The sequence below is a fragment of the Periophthalmus magnuspinnatus genome, chromosome 8 (assembly GCF_009829125.3).
Source record: "Periophthalmus magnuspinnatus isolate fPerMag1 chromosome 8, fPerMag1.2.pri, whole genome shotgun sequence".
In the NCBI taxonomy this organism is placed as follows: domain Eukaryota; kingdom Metazoa; phylum Chordata; class Actinopteri; order Gobiiformes; family Gobiidae; genus Periophthalmus; species Periophthalmus magnuspinnatus.
In genome coordinates this window covers 21,764,440-21,788,160 of record NC_047133.1, presented here as the reverse complement: position 1 = coordinate 21,788,160, position 23,721 = coordinate 21,764,440, and the positions used below count along the sequence as shown (strand labels likewise).

General features: G+C 38.1%; 1 protein-coding gene across 1 annotated transcript; it reads right to left on the bottom strand.

Moving 5' to 3' along the window:
• Positions 1-425: 425 nt before the first annotated feature.
• Positions 426-21,605, bottom strand: ints1 (integrator complex subunit 1). Its single transcript, XM_033970621.2, has 48 exons — positions 21,468-21,605; positions 21,097-21,170; positions 20,137-20,427; positions 19,538-19,734; positions 19,310-19,447; positions 19,026-19,185; positions 18,849-18,954; positions 18,241-18,427; positions 17,720-17,865; positions 17,506-17,647; positions 17,248-17,424; positions 17,064-17,172; positions 16,865-16,985; positions 16,697-16,774; positions 16,440-16,597; positions 15,635-15,731; positions 15,456-15,547; positions 14,795-14,855; positions 14,524-14,721; positions 13,985-14,114; positions 13,207-13,386; positions 12,890-13,039; positions 12,201-12,380; positions 12,014-12,118; positions 11,613-11,780; positions 11,399-11,510; positions 11,168-11,326; positions 10,943-11,089; positions 10,776-10,874; positions 10,583-10,704; positions 10,218-10,472; positions 9,993-10,152; positions 9,780-9,911; positions 9,335-9,503; positions 8,744-8,867; positions 8,159-8,274; positions 7,906-7,993; positions 7,574-7,812; positions 6,070-6,199; positions 4,793-4,926; positions 4,525-4,717; positions 4,305-4,429; positions 3,589-3,698; positions 3,398-3,511; positions 2,121-2,191; positions 1,940-2,031; positions 940-1,049; positions 426-834 (listed from the first exon to the last, which is right to left on the bottom strand). Exons 2-48 carry the CDS (start codon positions 21,149-21,151, stop codon positions 719-721), a joined length of 6,543 nt encoding a protein of 2,180 aa, XP_033826512.1. The 5' UTR covers positions 21,152-21,170; positions 21,468-21,605; the 3' UTR covers positions 426-718.
• Positions 21,606-23,721: the final 2,116 nt, after the last annotated feature.

Here is a 23,721-nt window from a genome sequence, read left to right as displayed (position 1 = left end):
TCCTTAGTTTATCGGCGTGCCTCCGCATTGTTTAACTTGTGCCTTTGACTCCATCGAGAGCTTTTCAGATGAAGTCAGAGGCACTGGGCAAAACCACTCACACTTTCACGCCAAAACGGTTTCCATTGCAGCGTGAACATTGTGCCTTTAATTTGTCTGCAACACCCCAGTGAAGAGCGAGTCACGATGACAGCCGCTCCCCTTTATCAGGACCTACAAATTATTGGAATAAAATGAAAGCCCACAAACCTGGCACCACTTTGTCCTATCTTTGAAACAGCTAAAAGTGAAAGGTAATAATTGGTTTATGTGGAAAATTGTGTTCTTACAAATGAAAGAATAAACTCAAAATGAAGCAAGACAAAATTTAAAGCTTGCATTCCAAAGCTACAAAAGGGATTGTTACAGCTTGCAATCAGTATTTTGGACATTCATTTATTTCAGACGGGTGGGTGTGGGTTCCAATTTTGACTTTGATTTTAGCGTATAATTTGAAAACAAACAAATTGCTATGTTTTTATTTTTTTATTTTTTGATAGAAATATTTAGATACAGAGGCTTTACTGGTTACCAAATTAACAGAAGGCCAATGGCGGTTTCACACCACTAATGTAAAGAGCTTTTGAGTAACCTATGAGATAAGTAGATCTACAAAAACAGTAATGCAAAATTCACTTTGGAATGAAAACTAGAATTAACAGGTATTTTTAAAAAACTGTTAGGTTGTGGCTTCCATATGCAGAACCTTCATAGACTCTGAAATCATCGAGCTTGTGTCTATTTGTCCGTAGATGCCCACTAAGAAGGCTTTGTGGAGCAAGATGTCGGCATGTTCTGCAGAGAGAGAAGACGGAGTTTCTATAGTCACATCTCACTTTAACATAGGAATCAAAATATCTGTTCAACCCTTCACTGCAGCTGAAGAGGTGTTTCATTTACCTTGACATAGAAGCACATACTCAGGGAGGTTTCTGAGAGCTGTCTGGATCACGTCAAAGTTACCGCTGCCCAAACAGTACATGAAAGTTGGCAAGAAGTCAGTCGCCAAGCTGCAATAAAGACAATGATATAAATAATGTATCAGTGACACAGGGCAATAACTGAAGAATATAAAACAAAGATGGATGAGCATCAGAACTCTCCAGGGCATTTGAGTTATTTGTTTAATAGGAAAATAAGAGAAATACTTGAATTATATATATTTAAAAAATCAGTTTGTGTCAAAAATCCTGTTGAACTAATAATTTTGTTCTCATCTGATTTATGCTACTACAAATTTAGTTTACTATTTTTACTTTACTTTCTAAAATGAAATACAGTTAAGTACTGTACTTAAATATACATTTTTGTTATCTACTTTACTTGCTTTGCTGATTTTAAAGTGGACACTCACTTTCATTTCACTTTTTCTTCACTACATTTGGCACAAAGTATCTGTGCTTTCTACTCTACATTTTAGAACAGGACTAAAAATAAAATAAAAATGATGAATAAAAGTTTTTTTTTTTTTTTATTATTGTTTAAGACTTTCTGAAAAGGCTTTGGGGTTTATTTTTAACATGTTCAAAATTTGAGCAAACAAAAATATACAAATAAAAACAGCTAAAAAAACAACAACTATTGATTAAATTGTTTCTGTTTCTGCACAAATCTTTATCAAAATTACTACATTTGAAGCTTTGACCTCAAAATCTGCATGAAATACTTTCACTCTTTTTTACTCATTTTTAAATGGATACTTTTACTTGAGTAGATTTTTTTTCATGTGATATTTTTGTTAGTATTTCTTTGCTCTGACATCTGTACTTTTTCTTGTGTAACAAAATTGAGCGCTTCTTCCACCACTTACTAAACCACTCATTTACCCACACATTTCACATCTCACATAAACACTGACACAGTCCGATGCTGCATGAGATTCAAATGCACATCAAGTCACCTGGGGTTGTTCTGGATACAGCGCAGAGCCAGACTGAACGCCATGTTTCGACACAGTTCCTCTGATGAAGCCATGAGTCTCTGCAGATCACTCTACAAACAAAAGTACAGACTGTTACATACGATCGACAAACAACACCAAGCACAGTTACTCTGGTGATACACAAGTTTTTATGACGCACTATAAAGTACTGTACGATCTCTGGGCTCCTCCTCGACTTCTCATCCACTTCTGTCAACACTTCCAACACGTCTACAGTGAATCAGACAAGGAAAAAGAAGTTAGCTATAAGAGGTAATTTTCGGAACAATGAATGTATGAAATTGTCGTAATAAGACAAGACACTGCAGGTGAACATAGGCCTGTCATGACAATTACTATATAGTTCGACACATGGCAGATGAAACTACTTTTTGGGGGTCAATATTTATCGTGGGGAATTTTATTTTGTGCTAGAGGAAAAATCTCGTTATTTTTCTGTTCTACAATGAGATTTCAGCTGTAGAAGGCTGATTTATGAACATCTATGGCTCATTATAGACATACTAAATGAAGTTATTTCATCATTCTTGTAATGTTTTCATATATAAATAGGGCATTTTATGTGTAAAAATAGCCAAAATTTACCATTTGTGGGACAGATATATATAGAGGGGATTTTGGCTATCTTATTTGAGTAAAATTAACTGAAAAATGTCTAAAAATTTTATTTTTGCCTAATTTCTTAGAGTTAAAACTTTAATAAGTCAGCCTTGAAATTAGCTATCAACAAATCCTTCAGTAAGATCTGTCTAAATCTCGTTAAGTACCAGATTGTAAAGTTTGATGTGTGTAGGTGCTACTTTAAGGTCCAATGTTTATGTTCCAATGGGGGGAAAATGCATTTTATGAAAACGGCCTTTGAATTTACATTGTCCCATTTAAGTCAATGTCTGAAAGTTGATTAATTAAATATTAAAATATCTTTCAGTGCAGAGTGGACAGTTTTGTTGTTTACACATGAAAGCTTGTATACAAAGAGACCAAACTGACCAAAAAACAAAACACTGAATCAAATGGGTTTTGCCTGTAGTGTCTCCCCTAAATATAAATAAAACTAAATGGAAATGAAAAAATGTTTTAGCAAATGGTGTGAAAGCAGTCAGTAATAATCTTTTTTTAGCTTTAGTTTTCTCGGCAACATGTTTTGGGGTGTACCTGAACATTTAATAGGATAATTAAGTCATTTCATTTGAATCTCTAAACCAATAAGTAACCAATATGTGTTGTTTATTTGTGTGTTTCTGTCTTAACTTAATCACAATTTTACAGCGCTCCACAGACCAAACAGTGACCTTTTCAATAAATATAAATAATATAAGTAAAGCAGAAACTTTTCTCTACTGTGGAAACACATTTCATTATATCACTTAAGCAGAAGTGGTTTTATATAAAGTGTTCCTCAGTAATAATAGTTACCTTCCACTGCTTCTCCTCTTGACATCTTCTTCAGGTACCGTGTCAAATCGGCCTGACTTATCGACACCGAGGCAGAGATGTTCACTAAGGGCAAGGATCCGGCCGCTACATCATCTGTGAAAAAGGAATCCATTTTGTTCAATTACAATATCTTTAATAATAATAAATGTGTCTAAAACGTCTGTTCTCACCATCGCGCTCCTCCGCTGAGACCTCCGATGAAGAGCTCTTTACAGGTAAAGTCAGACCTGCCAATAGAGATTTTAACTGAACCAGGTCTGGATTTTCTGCACTTAGGCTTCTGTAAAATAGGAAAACAAATAAATGTATTTTATAATCAGCAAAATGGTCATGTTTATATAGCACATTTCCACTTTCAAGGCACTCAAAGCATTTTACATGAAGGAACCACTCACACATTCACACACACATCCATACACCATTGTACACAGATGCTAGGAAAGGTTGGTTAAGTGTCTTGCCCAAGGACACAATGACAGTATTCATCTGTGGGAGATGGAATCGCACCGCCAACCTTCGATTCAGTGGGCTACTACTACTAGTTTATTAAGCATTAAAAGTGCGGTATGTAACCTTTCTGATTGAGGAAATGCTTCTTGTGCCCATGGAGATGTTATTATTTTCCTGGAATGTTCCACATAATGGCATTAAACTCCACAGAGACAACAATTTGATACTACCAAGCCAAGTTACAGATCAGGGCTATGGAGAGGCAATTGTTTCTCATTTTTTATGTGTTTTTTGTTTTGTTTGGGGTTTTAGCTAAAAATCATGTGTAATTAAATAAATGCCTGATAATACAAAGCAATAAGATCTCAATTGAGACAAACAGTTGGCAGCAGAAAAGTTACACAGTGCACCTTTAATTTAGGTTTTGTAAACTTACTGCAGAATGTTTGAGTGCTTCTGCAGATAGGGAATGGCAGCAGAGGCATCATGGGTAATGTATTTTTGAGTGAACTGAAGAAACTTGTTAATAAAGACCAGTGGAAAACGGGACCTCTGGAAGTTCTGAAAAACACAGTAACAGATGTAAATTAAAATAGCTTCAAATACCTACAGATACATAATTGTGTGTATTGCTCTTGTGAGAGTGAAGAACCAACCTGAAGAACTTTCATAAATGACAGGAGACAGTCTTGAAGCGCCCTCTGGTGGTTACTGTGGAAAACTAGAGGCTGCAGTAGCTTGAGGATGGCGAGCACATTACTGAAGAAGGTCATGTGGTTTTGCTGTCGAAACTCGTGAATGTTTAGGTGAATGCGGCCGTGCAACAGACCAGCGATCATTGGCAGGTGTCTGGAGGGTAAAGGGGTCAAAGGTCAAATGGTTTCGTCATCGTACTAAATATCAAAACAGATCTATTGTATTTACCTGAGCAAAAGCACTGGGTGTGACACTGCCAGTTTCCTACATGCGAGGTTAGCATCAGAAACACGGCCCTCAGCAGATTTGGAGTCTCCAATGTCAGCGAGCAGTGTCACCAAACGATGCACCAAAACGTCAAGCTGAGAAAATATCAAAGTTTAAATATCGACTTTTATAAACAATGTTCCTTCATCATTAGCGAACCCTGAGTTGTAAATTTATGCATGTCTGAGTAATCCTGTATTGTCCTACATTTGAGACTCTGGTGCTAAAAATGTCGTATGTCCCCCATCTTGACTCACTGCTCTGTCCTTACTTGTGATTATTCCAAAAAATTCAGGGTCCAGATCATACATGTAGGGTTAAAAAATGTCATGTAGCTATTTTCCAACAATAAAAACATGTATATTAAAATCCACTGCTCGTTACAGCAAAATGACAGACTGAGGAGGCAAGCTTGTCAGTTCTGCAGTTTTAACATGAAGCCACTGAATCTGTTTCTAATATTAAGCAGATTTAGATCAATATTGAGGTTTACAATTAACTAAATAATACCAAAAAAAATAATGACCTACATATATTATATAATTTAATATCAAACACCCCCACCAAAAAGCATAAAAAACATTTCTATTTTATTATTTGAGTAAGCTTAATTTCACAGAAAAGTTGCTTAAATATTCAAATTTCAGCTAATTTTTTGGAGTTAAAACTTTAATAAATTTGGTAAATTTGGAATTAGATATCAACAAATCCTTCAGTGAGATCTGTCTAAATCTTGTTAAGTATCAGACTGTAAAGTTTGGTGTATGCAGGTGCTACTTTAAGGGGTGATCCATTTATTTATTTATTAATTCAATGTTTAACCAGGTGGGTCAATTGAGAACAACCTCTCATTTACAATGATGACCTGGACAGGCAGCTTCAGTGAAACACATAAAACACATCCATCTGTCCCTGAAGTTACATTCTCCCATATAACTCTGGCTGCAAGTTGATTTAATTAAAAAATAAAATATCTTTCAGTGCAGAGTGGGCAGCTTTGTTGTTTCCACACAAAAGCTTGTATACAAAGAGACCAAACTGACCAAAACACAAAACAATGAAGAAAGTGGGTTTTGCCTGTAGTGTCTCCTCTAAATACAAACAAATACATCTAAATGAAAATTTAAATAGTTTTTTGCGGCTTACAATGAACAAAATGTAAAATAATGATCTACAGATGTTATATAGTTTAAAACCAAAAAGCGTAAAGACACCTGATCATCTCTGTGTATTTGTACCTTACAGCTGCTGCCGTCGGCCGCTCCTCCGCTGCTGAAGGTGCTCTCAGGCAGACTCACGTGCTGGATCACCTCTGGGAAGTGCAGGTAAATCTGCAGCAACAGGTTCTGACATCGCTGGTTCATCTCACTGTTGAAACAAATATATAAAAATATATATTTAAAGAAACTACACTTGGTACAATTTACACTACAGTATAACTGGGCACACACTAGAGTCTATGCATTTGTATTAAAAGGCCTTCAACTCATCATAGGAAATCCTCTTACTGACTAAGGCTCTTGACGGCCTAATATTCTGCACCTTGTACAAACCAAAGGAGTGATTACAGTTGTGCATTAGAGTAAATCAGAGTGACCTTGATGGAGAGCAAAGTGCTGTCTTTAAATGGATAGTGTGTAATTGGAGTAAACACCAGCTTATCTGCCATATGAGTATGTTGATTCACTACAAGGCCAGAAGCCTTTACTTCCAACATGTTTTTATCCTGTTACATTTTCACTAGCAACCATTCTACCAGAAAGCTTAGCTGTACTTAAAATACAATAATACAGAAGCTAATTTTGCTTGACCTTGGCCAAAGTTTCCTCATTAAAGCGGTTTAATAACGAGAGACATATTCATGAAAGCAGGGTTTGCCTCCACAAAGAGTTGCACCCTGATCTCTGACAGCTAAGTCAGAGCAGGAATTCACAACACAGGCAAGTTTAGAGCCGTGGCCTAATCCGCTCGGATTCATTATAATACACTGAGCTTTTAAAGAGATCACAGCAAAGACCACTTCGGCTGCTTTTAATTTCACACCAATAGACCTAATTATTGAGTTCTCCCTGGTCCACGGCATTGTGGCTGACAGACGAGTCGGAAAAGTTCATCTGCGCTCACATGAAAAAAAGCTGCGATGTAGTGCACTTTTATCAGTGTGCTGTATACAGGGGCCAATATTTGTGCTAATTAGACCAAACAATACAGTGCAGAAAAGTACATGAGATGAGAACTGAAATAACCCTCTGATAAATATGTAATTGCCCCATAATGTATGTTTTCACAGTGCAAAACCAAGCAGTTAGTGATAGGGAAAAGAAACAGCTACAGATACAGTAGTGCAGGTGAATTGGTGGTTTTCAGGTTCTACAATGTGACGATGTCATGCTCCTAGATGGGGGCAAGAGCCAGTTTGTCCTAATGATATAAACTATGAAATATCCAAAAGGTAAACTCACAAATGTTGAACCTGATCATATCTATGAGTGACTAGACTCAAGAACTCACTGTAGTTCAACAAGAATCTGCATTTGAACAATATGAATTTCAAGTGCCTCCTTATTTCAGTCAAGGTCACTTGACACAACTGATAGGTCTTATCTATTGTGTATTCACTGATTGTGTGGATCCTGATGTACTACATTTCAGAATAAAGACAGATTAACCTAAACCTGTAATAAATATGATTGTCCAATAGAACATTGCGGCGTCATCTGAAACCCAGCAATAAAAGCGTACCTGTCCTCTTGTTTCTTGATGCAGTTGATGAGGTACTCTGCCACCTGTTTGATATTGTCCATCTCTCCGTTGCAGTAGGAGTGAAGCAGAGGCAGGCGGGACTGGAGCAGAGAGTTGGAGGTTTGAGTGTCTTTATGGGCCTCAGTGTGACTACTCAGCTCAGACTCAGCCAGGATCAACTCCACCAGACTGATCAGCTCCTCCGCACTCAACTGCAGCACAAATTTCTCAGTTTTCTTCTGCAGACACAACAACACAGTTAAGTCAAAAAGTTACATTTACAGATTTGCTTTGTAATTTATTTATTTTTATATATATATATTTGAGCATACTTCGGGAATCTTCTGGTCACGCCCTTGCCAAATACGTGGGATGTGACTGCAAGCCCAGAGAAAATCCAAAGCTGAAGATGGGTCTAGTCTGAAAAATGATTAAATATTAATATAATCCTCCATAAAGACATTATCTTAATCTGAAATCTCATTAAAACAGGAGAAATTAATACTGAATTATGTATTAGGAATTATGTTAATCTACTTTATGACTTAAGACAATAGCTGGGAAAGGCTTTAAGGAGGCGTGTACTTGTGGTCTCGCTGCTTGCCCAGAAGAGCACTGATGCACTGCAGGAGGGTGCACCAGTTGGACTGATGAGTGAGCAGGGCCAGAAGATACGGTCTGTAGGCCGGACTGCCACGAGCCTTAAGGGGAAAACCATAATTGTGGTTAATAATAGGACAGGACAGTATTTAGAACAAAATTAATTTAAAAAAAGTTAATTATTACTATGACATAAAGTTTATTTAATGTTTGGCTTGATATAAATCGCAATGTTAACTCATCTTTGATACAGCCCATTTCTACATCAAGGGATTTAACCATTCACCCACATATTCACACACAGTGAAAGCAGACACTAGGTACACAGCAGATTAAGTGTCTGGCACAAGGGCACAACAACAGTATGCATGGAGCGAGAACTGTCAACTTTTGGGTAAGTGGGTGAATGCAACTGAGCTATTTTCAGTCTTATATTTGAGCTGATTATATGAAAATTCTTAACATTTAAAAGTCTGTTAGTTGGTAAACTCTTGCAATCAGTTACATTACGTTCATTCATTTATTGATCCTGAGAAATTTGAAAAATAATTAAGATGAGAAGGGATGTACCTTGTTGAGAGAAAAGAGCAGTTTCTGTTGAAGATCTGGGCAAACTGAAGTCACCTCAGGATCCAGATGCTCCAGCCAGTCCACCAGCAGCCCCGAGTTCAGACCAGACTTTATCACCTCACAACTTAACAAACAAATAAGTACATAACATTAGCATTATATGTTCATCTGCTTAAAATGCAATATATTGTGTTAATGGGGAAATGTTGCAAGACAGTATTAGGTCTAAAGGCTGTTAGTTTCAGTGCAGAAAACTTTGTTCAAACCAGTATGTTAAATCAGTTCATTGATTCCCTCTGCAGTTCTACGGTATATAACTTTTACAAGACCAATGCCAGGGCCCCAGAGTTGCAGTAAATTCAAAACGGAGAGAAACCATTGATTTTCACAGCAAACCAATCTGAGAAGGCAAGGTAAAACTCCAAAACCAATTAAACCTTTCTGAAGCAAATCCAATCGCAGTACAAGGCGGGCGACATGAAGCAGCGTTTTGTTATTTTTGTCACAGGCAGCCATGTTTGTCATTTAGTTGTGTCAAATAAAAACCGCTCCGTGCATGACTTGAGAGGGAAATAGAATTGCGACGCTCACTTGTTGGAGTCGGGCTCCTTTTTCACGGCTCGCTCCTCACTTTCCTGAAGCAACAAGGAGATCACCATGGCAACGGGCCCCGCAGTGCCCCCCTGCGTACTAGCAGCCATCAGCAGAGACAGAAGTTCCTCCAAGTACGGTGACTTCACCTCCATCAGGCCTTTTAACACTGTGAAAGAGGAGAAATATATATAAGGGAAATACTGAAAACTAACTGCAACTACACAGACAGTTCATAAAGTAATATTCATATTCACTTCCTTTATTAAAGAAAATCAGGTTTCATGAAGTGTCATAAGACACTGTAGGTAAGTAAGGATAACTTAGGCCTATAATTGTATATAAAAATTATTATTAAGTTTAAAAAAAAATGTTGAATTGTAACTCCTATATATTATTTTGTGTTAATTTTGTGTCATGTGAACAGCAAGTAGATTATTTATACCTTTGCCAACCAGTTCAGTCTCTGCATTATATCGTTCTCCAGCCTTTAGCATTGCAATGATAGCCCTGACCGGAACTTCAGTTTCCCTTTGATAAGCCAGAGCGTCAGCAAGATGCAGGAAGCCTGTTCGAACTAAACGAGCCAGAAAAAGACATAAGACACATGTGTACAAATATTCATATAAATATAGTACAAATAATCAGGGCTGCTGACCGTCAGTGTGCATGTGTTTATGAGAGTTCTGTCCAGCAAAAGATTTGAGCAGAGACTTGAGCGGTCCTGGCTCTATGGTGGGGTTGTCCAACCAGATCAACATCTCAACAATAACTTTGAGAAACAGGGAGGAAAAGGCCACGTCTTGGGACACAAGGCGCTGAAAAAAACAGTTGATTAATATTAAAGCTCGTTCCACACAGTTGCTAAAGTAAGCATCTGTACCTGATAGAGGTGCAGTTGTCGCATTAGAGGACATGAGAGGGCATGGCTCCGGTGCATAGACAGGACTATAGGCCCAGCATGAGCCGAGGTGAGCAGAGCTGCGATGGCCTTCAGGAGGCAGAAGGCAAGTCCTCCCTGTTGGATCTGGCCCTTCTTGGCCCTCATCAGCTCTTTGGCCAGAGCCTGCTGCAAAGACAAGGAGAGCTGAGAGGGAGGGGGGCCGTGCCAGCGAGCATCCACCTTCAGCGGGAAGATCTGTAACAACAAAGCATTCATATTGGTTTGTTTGTATCATTTATAATCTATAGTATTATCACACTAAATTATTTATTATCCATAGTATTATCACACTAAATGCCCTTCACCTGGAGCAGTATTCCAGTGAGATCGTCCTCAGGGCTGATATTGAGCTGAGAGGCAGCTCTCATCTTCACGGAGCTGGGGGCCTGCTCCACTGTCACTTTGGCTTTACTCGCTTCAGAGGAATCTACCAGAAAATAGTTTATGAAAAAGCTCAATTTATTCTGATGTGATTCACAGCTAATCTAAAATACCCACCTCTGCGTGGAGGCAGAGAGGAGCTCAGCAACGAATGGAAAGTGTGCCCCCCAGTGGCACCTCGCTCATGTTGCACCTCCACCAGGTGGGCCATGTAATCTATGGCGACATAAAACACATGTAATAAACACAATTTTGGATCAAAAATAAAAATAGTTGGTGCTCACGTTTGTCCATGATGTTCTGCTCTAGGCTCTGTGGGTCATGTGACACAGCCTGGTCTAGATACTGCAGCAATTTACTCATACTGGACACTGGGATCCCAAAAGACTGCACAAACAGCAGCAGCTGTTGGGGCTCCAGGTCCTGTAAAGCTAAAAACAAAACAAACAAAGAGTTACCTTCAAGTCATTTCATTATTGTGGACTAAAGTTTTAAAAAGCTTAAATTACCTGCATCCACAAGCCGAGAGACCTCCGAGCGAATCATCCTCAGTTTTAACCAATCAGGGAGCAGTAGCGCCTCCTCAGACGTGTCCACCAGGAAGGCTGTGGGCAAAGGCTTTTTGTCCGGAAACCAGATGTCCAGAAGAGCAAAGAAGTCACTGTCACCTTAGAAAAGAAACACAAAGATTAGTCTGTGTCTAACATGACAGAAAACATAAGAAATACCAGGACAAACACCTTTGGGCGGCCCCAAAGTCAGCAGGATCACCATGGCATGAACTACAAGAATATGCATCGTTGCGGTCTCCCCTGTGGTCCAGCGCAGAAACACCTGATCCTGAGACTCCGACTGAAAAGCGACAAAAGATTATGAAATAAGAAAAAGACATACAACAGGAAATTGTAAGTGTAAACTTAACATAAAGATGGAGAATCTCAAGGGGGCCCTTACCCAACTGTACAGGTCCTCCCCCTCTTTGGTCTTCCTCATCCTCTTGATGTAGGTGGAAAAAATGGTGAGGAAAGCATTGAGCACAGCGTCTGACTCAGGTCTGCAGGAGTGTCTAGAGAACAGGCTGTTCATGATGGTTGAACGCTCAACGATCAGACGAGCTACATCCTGGACAGATGTGGTAAAACAATGTCATAATCAAATTTTAAATATTTACATTTTAGACAAACTTAATTGATCCACAGGGGAAATTACTCGGACACAGTAGCAACATAATAATAACGAGAAAAAAACACAAGTGGTAATAAAATTATAAATAATTAAAGTAGCAAAAATAGTTTAAAAAAAAAAAGGATGTCTATATAAATACATCTATACAGATAATTCATAATAATAATTACCAGAGCCAAATCATTATGTGCAGCTTGTTCTTCTATAGGTGCATGCAGGGAGAGATAGATGAGGTAAGCACTGATCGTTTGTGGGTCTGTCTCCATGTGAATTGCCTAAGGAAGTAAAAATTGTATTGTTAACAAGAATTCAACTAAAATATAGAAAGTAAACTAAAATGTGGGAATAGGGTGTGACCTGTTGAAGGGCGGTGGATGTCATTGCTCGGACAGTGTCGAACAGAGGTAGTTTGGGCAGGTCCTGGAGCAACCACTGGTAAGAGGGCAACAGCTCAGCATCTGTGGAGTCCTCCTCCATGGGCTGGTCCCGCTCCTCTCCGTCCTTTAAAGCACCCTCACTCAGCACCAACGACAAACCCTAAAACATGTATAGCATGATAAAATTATAATAGTTTGATTTAAGATGAAGGAGTCATGGAGAGCTTTGGAGGATAAACTGGGTATTTTTTATTGGATTAGATGCACTGGATTGGAAAGCATTCATTTGATGTTTAAGATAAAATTGTATTAAAAAGTATGTCCTGTGTGTGTGTTCCCAAACCATCCATCCATTTTCTCCCGCTTATCTGGGTAGTGGGGGCAGCAGTCTAAGCAGGGACTCCTAGAATTCCCTCATCCCAGACATGTGCTCCAGCTCCTCTGGTGGGACGCGAAGGCGTTCCCAGGCCAGCCGAGAGACATAGTCCCTCCAACCTGTCCTGGGTCTTCCCCGGGGCCTCCTCCCGGTGTTCCCAAACCAAATTTTTAAAAATCATGATGGATCAATGTGAAGGGAAAAGCTAACCCTGATATTTTTCCCCACACAACATCAAAGCTGTAGGTACTATAGTATTGTGTAGTACTGTGTAGTATTGTGTAGTCCAGTACCTTCATTGCCAGCACCCGTGAGGCCACCTGAGATGAGCTGAGGCGGCGTAGAAAGTAGTCCAGCACTTCACATGTTGTCTGCTCATCAGCTTTGGGCCCTAACAGTAGATCCTGCAGCCGTCCCAATAACTGCCTCTGCTTTTGTTGCCTCTAGCAGAAAATTAAAAACGTGGGATTAGTAATGACTCACTTGATTCTATTTTACACTCAATTGCAAAAAGCGGTAAACACGATTAACACATTAGCATACAAAGAAAGTCTATAAATGATCATTAAAATGTGAATAGTTGGTTGGGTGTTGTGTACAGTTGACTTACTTGTCTCTTCTTGGCCTTCTGCTCTTTGCTCTCTCCTTCATCATCATCATCGGCCATTAAAGTGTCGTCTGCGGCGTCGTGAAGGAGGAACTCACATAGACACTGCACCGGGAGCACATCCAGAGACCCTTCACTGGACTGAACCAAATCTGCCAACCATGGCATGGACTGAGACGACGCCTGGGAGGGGTCGGAAAAAAATGTAACACAAGGTAGCGTGGAAGTAAGTTTACCATATTTAAAATACACATACAGTAGAGCCAAAATTTAGGGTATTTTCAACTATACTTCAGTCAGCTAAATACAATATATTGTGTGTAGATGAATTTCAAAACAGCAGGATTTCAGGAGGATTCAGGATTTATTTGAATGACAAGAAAAAATTACAACAATAAGTAGTAATCAGCCAGAGGAGATCGGGTCATCCAAGGCTTTGGCCACTTTTAGGTATAAATTATAAACTGTTTATAAACCGTTTTTATAGGCTGCCATTTTTACTCTGACACTTGTTTCTATAGTTAATTTTATATGATTATAAGTAATGCATTTAGTTCTTGATGGTTCTTATGGGCTGTAAGACTTTGATTCTATGAAGCAATTTGCTTTAAAAACTGATATTCACAGATTTAGCATTCTGTTTATTGGTGCCATTATGAGTAATTTTCATCATTCAAAAGGCATAATGCTTTGTTTGGAATGCTTAATTGCTATGGCACTGCTGCTAATTTTTCACAGACAAATAAAGCCATTATCATCCTTGATTTGAACCCCTCTTTACCTGTCTCTGTATAATGTTGAGGAGAAAATCTGGGCTGCGACTGCGGCACAGAAGATGTCCGAGACGAAGAGACTGATTCAGGGTTTTGACCTGCTCCTGCACCTGGGGGGGAGGTCTCCGAGGAGGACCCCTGAACACAACACAAATAGGCTTAGTTTAGGGGCTGTACCCAATTTATTTAATGTAATAAAGTAAAATGTATCTTGCCCCAGAACAGATATACTGTAAAAGAAGCTCCTGAGTTTAAAATGAGACCGCTATGTGCTGTCTGCATCTCATTGTAAAGCATTTTTTAATGTCCGCGAACCAGGAAGTAATGTAGGTGTGCTGTTAGCATGCTAGTTGTTGTTGACATTACTGTGATGGCAAAACTTTGCTTTTTACAACTTACGGAAGCCAAAGCCCTTATAAACTAATCGCAGTGAATAATTGCAAAAAACTAGCACTTGTATTTTTTCACGTTTTTAAGACAAAATCAGGTAGTGCGAGTTTAAATGTCTCAACATAATAAACACTGTATCAAAAGATCATTCTCATACTGTGGGTCGAGGCTGGTCAGCTGAGACAGGAGCAGACTGTTGTTCTCAGTGATGGTTTGTTTTGTGGAGGCGGCGGCCAAATGACTTTCGAAGGCCAGAATCTCCTGTTTCTCCCTCTGAGAGATCTGCAGCTCTCGGTTGATCATCTCTGTTTTGGTGTCCTCATCCGCCACAGTGCACGGGGGGTAAGTGTAGTTACTGAGGAGGTAAAAGAAAACACATCACACAGTTCAACATTAAGGTTTTGTAAACCAGAATAAAAAATACTCACTTTGTCATCACCATCTCCATGAGCATTTTCAGGGTAGGATAACTGTCCCAGGCAGCCAGACCTAGAGGGATGAAATACTGATTTAAATATATATTAGGCAAAATTGACTCTTGTCTTTATGCCATGTTAGAAGGTTGTTACCTCATTAAAAACATACCTGGAGTGGTGTTTTATTTGAGTAACCTTTTATTAGTTATTATTAATTAAGTTCAGAATGCTCTGTTCAACCTTGTGATGTCATGAAGCAGTAGTTTTCAGCAATTAACAGCTTTTACCTTTTGTTTAGTAGAGATTGGAAATTCAAGAGCCGAAATTATCCAAATGATTCTAGTGAAGGTGTTTGGAGTTTTAAAATGTTTGAGAGAAAAACTCAGCCTAAATATGCAGGATTTGTGTGTTAAGCATGTGTGAATGAAATAAAACCCTTCTCCAGCTACGTTTTTGATAAGGAAGCAACATTATAACAGATCAGAAAATAGCGTAATAGGTCTGGTAAAACATACTTTAAGTGGCTGTATGCAATTTTGTTCCATGAAGTTGAGCACAGATATATTGTAAAAGCAGCTCTTGCACACTAAACTTCAGTTCCAGGTGTTCATAATCTTTGGCAAAATTCTTTTGAAAAGATTCATTCTTGCAGGGAGAGGGGAAATTGCTTTACCTATTTTCTGTGGATTGAAAGCAGCCACAACAAGCAACAGGAGCCATGCCTTCCAGTACAGCGCTGAAATGGCCAGATTTGGTGGCTGGTACCTTTAAACAAGAGTCATTTCCATAGTTATTTATTTAAAGCTATACTAGTTGTAGACATTTAAAAAGCAGCTAATCAAGATGATGTACCCTGCAGGCAGCTGAATGTTCTCTGGGTGGTGGTATGTACACAGGTTGAGCACTGCATCAATGAGTTGGATCCTCTCCACTTTCAGGACCTCCAGATCTGTTTAACAACAAAGGCCGTCACCTCTCACAAAATGAAAAGAAATATACAACCTATTCTTTTACACTCCTTGTTAGCGTGACTTCATTTTACTGGTATGTAAACAAATGATGCCACTTAAAGGAATCGGTTTAACTAAGAAGCAGGTGTTTACGAGACGTCCAAATACACTGCCAACGGCTAATATATACAACCTAAATAGTGATTTTTAACAGCTGTGGGTCTCTCACACACCAACAGAACATGTTGTGCAATTAATCTAATTTAAATTGATTTGTGATTGATTCAGCTGCCAATTCTGTGGAAATAAAAGCATGTGATTTTGAGCAGGGATAGGACTTTGGGGAAATAAATATGAATGAATGAATTGCCCTTAAGTAGAGTATTCCTTTGTTAAGTCTTGCCAATGTTCATTTAGTCACAATACTAAAATTTCAGTACTTATTACAGGTTTAACACAAAATAATAGCAGTTTCTCAAAGAGTACCATGTGATCTTCTGATATAAATTAATTTGAAACCATTCAGGAAAAGTGTTTTGTTTTGTTTTTTCTAGTTATGATCAGTATCTGGGTATCAATTTTTGACAACCCTAGTGTAGGTTTATGAACACTATTAGAATCAATTAATAATGAATAATATCTATACAAAATGTTGGGATCACTCAATATGAGAAAATACATTTTTTTGAAATATCCCTCACCCCTACCGTCAGACTGGACCCCGGCTGCCCTCTTGACCAGGTGATCTGCCAGCTCCATGGCATCAGCTGGACCCAGGGGTAGGTCCCGGGACAGGCCTATCACCAGGATGCGCATCAAAGTGTCCTCGAGTAACGGCACCTCCGAGCACAGACGAAGAAAGAAACTGGAAGAGATGGGAACAAATATATCCTCTTAGTGAACACACAATTTACTTCACAGCGGGGTGTATGTAATCTTTAAGTACTAGGGCAAACGCGCTCACTTTCTGTCACTCTCAGGAGGCCAGTTGTCCCACTTGTAATATGTTTCAGGTTGCTCTGTGAAAAGCACTTTATGGAGGCTAGATGTAAAAAAAAAAAAAAAAAAAAAAGAAGCAAATTAGCAAATAATAGTATAAAGCTGATTTCATAACATCAAGAGTATTACTGACCAGTGAACATAGTCTTTGGGTCCGACTTTGCTAATCGTAGGAACCACAGTGTGAAGCCACCACACGGCATCCCTTTGAATGGCTGCTATTTGATTCTGAAATGACCTCAAGACCTCTAAATCTGTCAAGATACAATGAATGTAGAATTAAATGTAAACATTACTATGCAAAAATAAGTTACTTTCAAACAAACCCTTACTCTTCTTTTCTCCTTTGTCCCATGCAATTCCTGCTTCTTTTACTTGTGCAGTTATTCCGAGCATCATGGACACCGTCAGTAAATCAGTAACTTGGATAACAAAACGCTCCTAGTAGTGAGCAAAGATAAAGTTAGTGAGGAATCTTATTAAAGGTGAGTTAATTTTATTTACATTATAACTTACTTTAAATTCCATGTCAACATAGCTGGCCTCTTTTCTTTCTTGCATTAAACCAAAGCAGAACGACTGAAAGTTAATCTCATGCTTCGTTTGTTTAATTATTTCTCTCAACAATGCTCTGGAGGCTCGCAAGTAATCATCTTTATTAGTTAGCAGGTCCTGGAACACCATAGCTAAAAACTACAAAAGGAAAAATGACAATAGAAAGGTTACAGATTTTAATTAAGTTTTTAAATTTCATCACAGCAAAGATTAAGTTACCTTTGGAGCTTGTTCTGGACTGTGCTGTAAGACTGTGTGAAGTACTTGCATATTGTTGGGATTTCTGGCATTGGACAACTCATTGAAAATCACCAGCTTGACCATAGTCCCCAGGTTGTCTTTGTTAGCATTTAAAAGCTCCCTATAAAATTAATAACATAAAAGTTTAGATTTTGAAAGTAAACAAGTGTAATTAAAGGGTCAGTATACGCACCTGACACAGAGCATATAGTGGTTTAGGAGAACTTTGGGCTTAAGGCGAATCTTAATCAAATTGGAAATCACCTCCATGTCATCTGCTCCATGTGTGTTACAGTTCATACATAGTGACATGAGAAGGTCTTGTGCAGGTCGGGTTAACTGTACACAAAAAAAAAAAAGTATGCAAATTAGGATAAATGTCAACAAACGGAAATTAAAGCCCCTGTACCTACTTTTTTCCTGTAGTACAGTACAATTAGTTTTGCCCCCAAACAGTGTATTATCAAAGAAGAAACAGAATTTGCAAAATAAAACACCCAAGCATGTTGTCACCATCTAATTAGTATAAAACCTTTTTAGCAAGTACAAAGTTAAATCCAGAAAAATATGTCAATGTGTTAAGGGAATTTCTGTGAGAGAAATAATAGAAAAGTGCACATAATCTTTAAATTACAAACAGTTTAAATTTGATTAAATTTTTAGAAAAGAAGAGACACTGGATCAATTTAAATTAACAGAAGACACACTGCAGACCTTAGGATTTTGTAGCCACATCTCCAGCCTCTGCACAGCCATGAGCCGGGCCTCCTTGTATCCACATGTAGCGGTGAGCAGACGGAGCAGGTTACGGGACACGTTGTCCATTGGCTGCCTCCGGTTCAACTGATCTCTCAGTACATCAAGCACGTAGTCCTCCACGCTCTCTGCCAGGTCATCATACCTACAATTACAGATTACAAAATTGTTTTACAAACTTTACAAACTGTTCCCATTTATGAATTAAATTTGTCCATATGCTGTATTGCAAATAAACATAATAATAGCCACTTATTGTATATAAAGGTTTTTAAGGCTTAGAGTATTACTCTACTTGTACAGTGTTGTATTTTAATATATTTACACCCTTTTGAAAGTTTATTCTAACACTGGTTAAATTTAAGTCTGTTTTTAATTGTTGTTTACCTTATTTTTGAGTATTTTTTTTAGATATATTATGTTTACCCTCCTGCTGTTCTTGTACTTTGTGTTGAAACACTGGAACAGCCCCATTGGGGAACAAATAAACTAGCAACAACAACAACAACAGTAATAATAATAATAATAATAATTCTTTTCTCTCACAGAATAAATACCTTTCATACCTTGCCATGACCTGCCCTTCATCCTCGGGGCTGAGCTTCTCTTCTGCAATTAGCAATTCTGTCTGACTGTCATCCTCGTCTGGAGTAGAGGGGTGTGGACTGCTCCCTGAAAAAAATGACATCAGTGAAGACAACTTCTCCATAGATGTTGTAACACATGATAATACTGTAGTTTACCAGCACTGAGATCTCCAGGAGTCCTCCCTGTATCAGCCTGCAGCAGCATGCTCTTTGGGGGCATCTTGGTGCCAAAAGCTGTTTGTATGTTGTCAACAAATGTTTTACAGTGAGAGCTGTCCACCCAAATTCTTTCTCCCAAGGAGTCCTCAATGTACACCTGAAAATATAAAGACATTGATCCCTGATACTCTACTTCTATTATTACTACTATTACTACTATTACAACTATTACAACTATTACTACTATTACTACTACCATTACTAATACTACTACTACTTACTTTAACAAAGATCTCAGGCCAGTTCTCGTCCTCCTCATATGCGGCCATAAGCAGATTACAAGCGAGTACAGACACAAGACTGTTTCCCTTTGCTTTGAAGTTAATAGAAGCATCACGGCGCAAAAGACTGCACAGAGCCTTGAGATAAGCCAAGCACAAAAGATTAAAAAAATTATTCAAGCAGAAATGAAAGAAGAAATTAATCTTCAGTTTTGTAAAGATTCCTACCTCTATTATTCCTTCTGTGGCAAAAACATTGGGTTTGATTTTGGCAAGAAACATCAAACTTAGATACAGTGTAATGTCAGGTTTGGCTCGGTTCATTTTCAGTTGTTTGACAGCTCCACACAGCAGTCCCTCGATGCGGTCGTCATTTCCCTCCGACTCTGCGGCTTCAATCTCATCCAAGAGCATTGAAGGGGACACTAGTCCAGAAAAAAATGCATATTAGACAAGAACACATTAATAACTATGAAGCTAAATTTAAAAAAAATGTCACTGAGTATCCCTATAATGATACTCTGATAAAATTAGGTCATTGTCTAAAACATGTCTTAGTTAATGTATTAGTTGAGGTTTACGTATCAGACAAATGTGAAAGATGTCACATTACCCAAGTACAGAAATATCACTTTATACCCTTATTTGAAAGTCTATATTTTCAATTTTTCATTTATTTTAATGAGCTCTTTTTGCATTTGTTATTATAAATGATATACTGAATATTAAAACGGAATTCACAATATTATTATTTAGATGATCTTCCCAGCTCTATAAGAAGCTAAATTACTGTCTGTTTGTCCCTTGAAATATATATTATAACCAACCTTCAATAGGAATAACTGATGGTTCTTTGATTGAGGGTGATATTGCCCTCTTATCAACTGCAGCTGCATCTGCGAGGCGTCCCAGGGCACTGACTGGAGGGGTGGTGGAGAGTTTGGGGCGTTTGGTGAGACTGGACAGGCCAGAGGAGGAAGGCAGTGAGGAGGGAGGCTCTCTCTTGCGGTCAGTGGGTAAACCGGCTGCTGCTGGTTTGAGGAGCACAGCCGGGGCTTTGGGTTCTCCTCCCTGAGACTTTGAGCCCAGAGCGATGAAGTCTCCAGGAGGGGGGTGACCTGGGAAACAAAACAGCATATTGGACAAATCAGGCAATAATTACTAAGGTTGCTTCCCAAGATGAGATAAAACAGAATTTTGACAAAATTGACCATTTTGGCTTAACATTTACTTTTTTAATTTTAATGTATATTTTGCTGGCATAGTAGCTTTGTTTTTTTTTTTACTACAGCTCAGAAGATATCTATCATTAGGGGCTTGAATGCCTATGCTAAGTAGGACTCAGGCACAGTGCACACTTAGGGTAGCACAATAGGCCTACAAACAGAAACTGTAAACAATAGGTGTTTTGAATTTCAGCGTAGCTAGCTCCTCCTTCCAGATAGATATAAGGCAGTGTCCACCAGAATCTGACCAGAAGTGGCTTGGATGAGCAGCCAAACCTCTTCACTCCTACAACGTTGTGTCCAGTTGACAAATTTTATATTTTTCTATTGCTACAGTTCAGAATGTTACTCACTAGCTTAACCCCTGCCCAGACCAAATGTAAACAAATGGCAAAAAATCTCATGAGATCATTCATCACATGTGTGCACAATTTATCTTTTGGGATCATGTTAATAATAATTACCCTATGTAATTCAATTGAATCCATAAACTTGGGCTATCACAACATTGTAACTATACAAATAATTGTTATTTTCATTAAAAATAGACATTTAACTTACCCGATGGCTTAGCAGCACTTGGCCGTCTGATATTTGCTGGCTTTGGGCGATTCATTTTTAATTTAATGGCACATCTGACCGAAAAAGAGAAGGATTAACTTAGAAACTCAAAATATGACATTGTATGTGAAACATTAACAAATAAATAACATTAGCAAATAACGGACATTGCAGTACACCAATAAACAAAAGTGTTTCAACTTCAAAGCTCAGAGTGAAACTGCGGTCAGATGATTCTTCTTGGCTAATGTGCTAACAACATACGCTAACCGGAACGCTATGTCCTGTAGCATTGTAAACCTAAGATCGTCGCTACTAGCTCTAAAACGAGTCGTGTAAGAACAAATGAATGAACGGAGGATGTAACTCACGTGTGTTATTGGTTGAGGGGGTTTAAATCACTCCAGTGAGGGTGAATAAAGTATATTTAACACATTTAGGGAGAAGAATCGTACATGTTTAGAGCCAGGGTCACTCCTTCTATGAAGAAGCCTGGCGCACATGGGGCCACAGCGCCTCCTACTGCATGTGATGTGTAACTGCATAATCAACGGTTTGCACTATGCAGTTTAATCACTTCAGTAAAGTTAATATTAAGCTTTCTGCTAAGTTGTTATTGTTATTATTTTTAATATGAGTAAAAGTGGGAACAGATACGAGTATGTGTTTTTATTTGAGGTTATTTGAGACCACATAAGACGCTGTTGTGCACGTGACCACCAGATGGCAGAAGCATATAAAGAAATAAGTATACTAATTGTGTGGTTTGAGTCATATTTCCATAAGTCAGTCACCATTGCCGAGTAAACTGATAGAAGACATTTACATTTAATCTAACTTTTTAACCCACCGAACCTTCACAGAAAAATAAAAAACAGACTTACTGTTGTCATGTAGCTACTCAGTCACTGACCACCAGGTGTCACTGTTTGACTCTATCAAATCAAAAACGTTTGTTGCTGGAGTAGATGAAAGTGTTGAGTGTTTTTGTTATGGTTAAACAATATGCATATGCTCAAGTAATCAAAGATCATAATCAGAGCCCTGAGGCGCATTATATGGGCCAATGGCAATCTAAATACATTATCAGTTTCTTGATTAGGTACATGTTAATTATACAGTAGCCTATTTATTTCTTAACTTTAATTCTTATTTTATTTTAACTTAACTTAGTTTTGACTTGGCCTGCAGCTCTGTTTAAAGTCTTGATATTACGGGACCCATAGCCTATATTGTTTAACAAAGTAGAAGAATATCCCCCTTCTTTTGTTCATATAACAGTATCCTATGGTGCCCCACCCATGCCATTTTCTTTCATTTATCTTTATTTCTACAGGGAGAGCACCAGACTCTCTTTTTCAAGAGCTCTCTGTTAAAATACAGAGCAATAGAAATAAAGACAAAAACAACATAGGTCCATTTGAAACATTAAAAGCAGCTGCAGGTGTGATTATAAATGTTTATCACCAGATTATTAAAGTGAACTTGTGGCACTAATGTCTCCAGTTTTGTCCTGGAAATGTATTCCATTTTTGGGAAGTAAAATAACTAAAAGCTTTTTTTTCCCATATCAGTTCTAGTGCAGCCAACTGTTAGACATGGACAATCATCTTGTATTAAAAGTTCTCGTATCAAAGTTCAACAAGCAAGTGAGATATTCAGGCAGTCTATCAAGTCGTCCCTTATAAATACATTTTATGCAGCGTCTGGCAGATACCGATGGCCAACTTGCTTTTCATAGAGTGAACAGTGATGGGTTTTACATTCATCACCTGTTATGAAACAAAGGGCTGAGTGAAAGAGAGTATCTAAAGGTTTCAAAGTAGAGGCTGAAGTCTGCATGTATGTTATGTACAGAGAAAGCAGTTGCTTGAACATTTTCTTTTCTATGATTCAATATGATACAAGATATGTTTCTAAAATAAAATTATAATTTAGATTTTAAGCAGTTCCAGGATATGTATTTTAGAGGAAAACTTTTCGTCAAGGGAAAATCCAAAAATCCGAGATATTTATAGATGATGACTCTTTCAGTCAATGTAGCATTTAGCGTATGTTGTGCAAGTTGTGTAACTTGCACATTACTTAAATGTTTTTTGTTGTTGTTGTTGTTGTTGTTGTTTATACTTAGTTTTATTTGCATTCAATGGCAATTTAAGATGCTTGAGGTTGGATACCATCAAAATCTTACTACAGTTTTAAAACAGCATCAACTGCAAATATATGTATGGGTCTTTCTCTTAAATTGCAACCAATCAAATCAATAAATATAGTAAAAAAAAATAGTGGGCCCAAAATTGAGCCTTGGGGCACTCCTTTGCATAAAGTAAAAAAATTGTATTAAAACCCATCAGCTGCTGGTGTCTGTTTGAAAGATAATTTCAGAACAAATTACATGTAGAATTGTCAAGTCCAATGTGCTTCAGATGCTTCAAGAAGATTTCATGATCTACTGAATCAAAACCTTTAGTCAAATCAATAAACAGCTATACAATCAAACTTTGCCCTTTTCTGAAACTTGATTGATAAGATTTCAAAATGGAGCATTTATTTAAATAAACTGTAACTTGATTTGATGAACTTTTCTAAAACTTTTTCAAGACAAGTTCATTTAGATATTGGCCA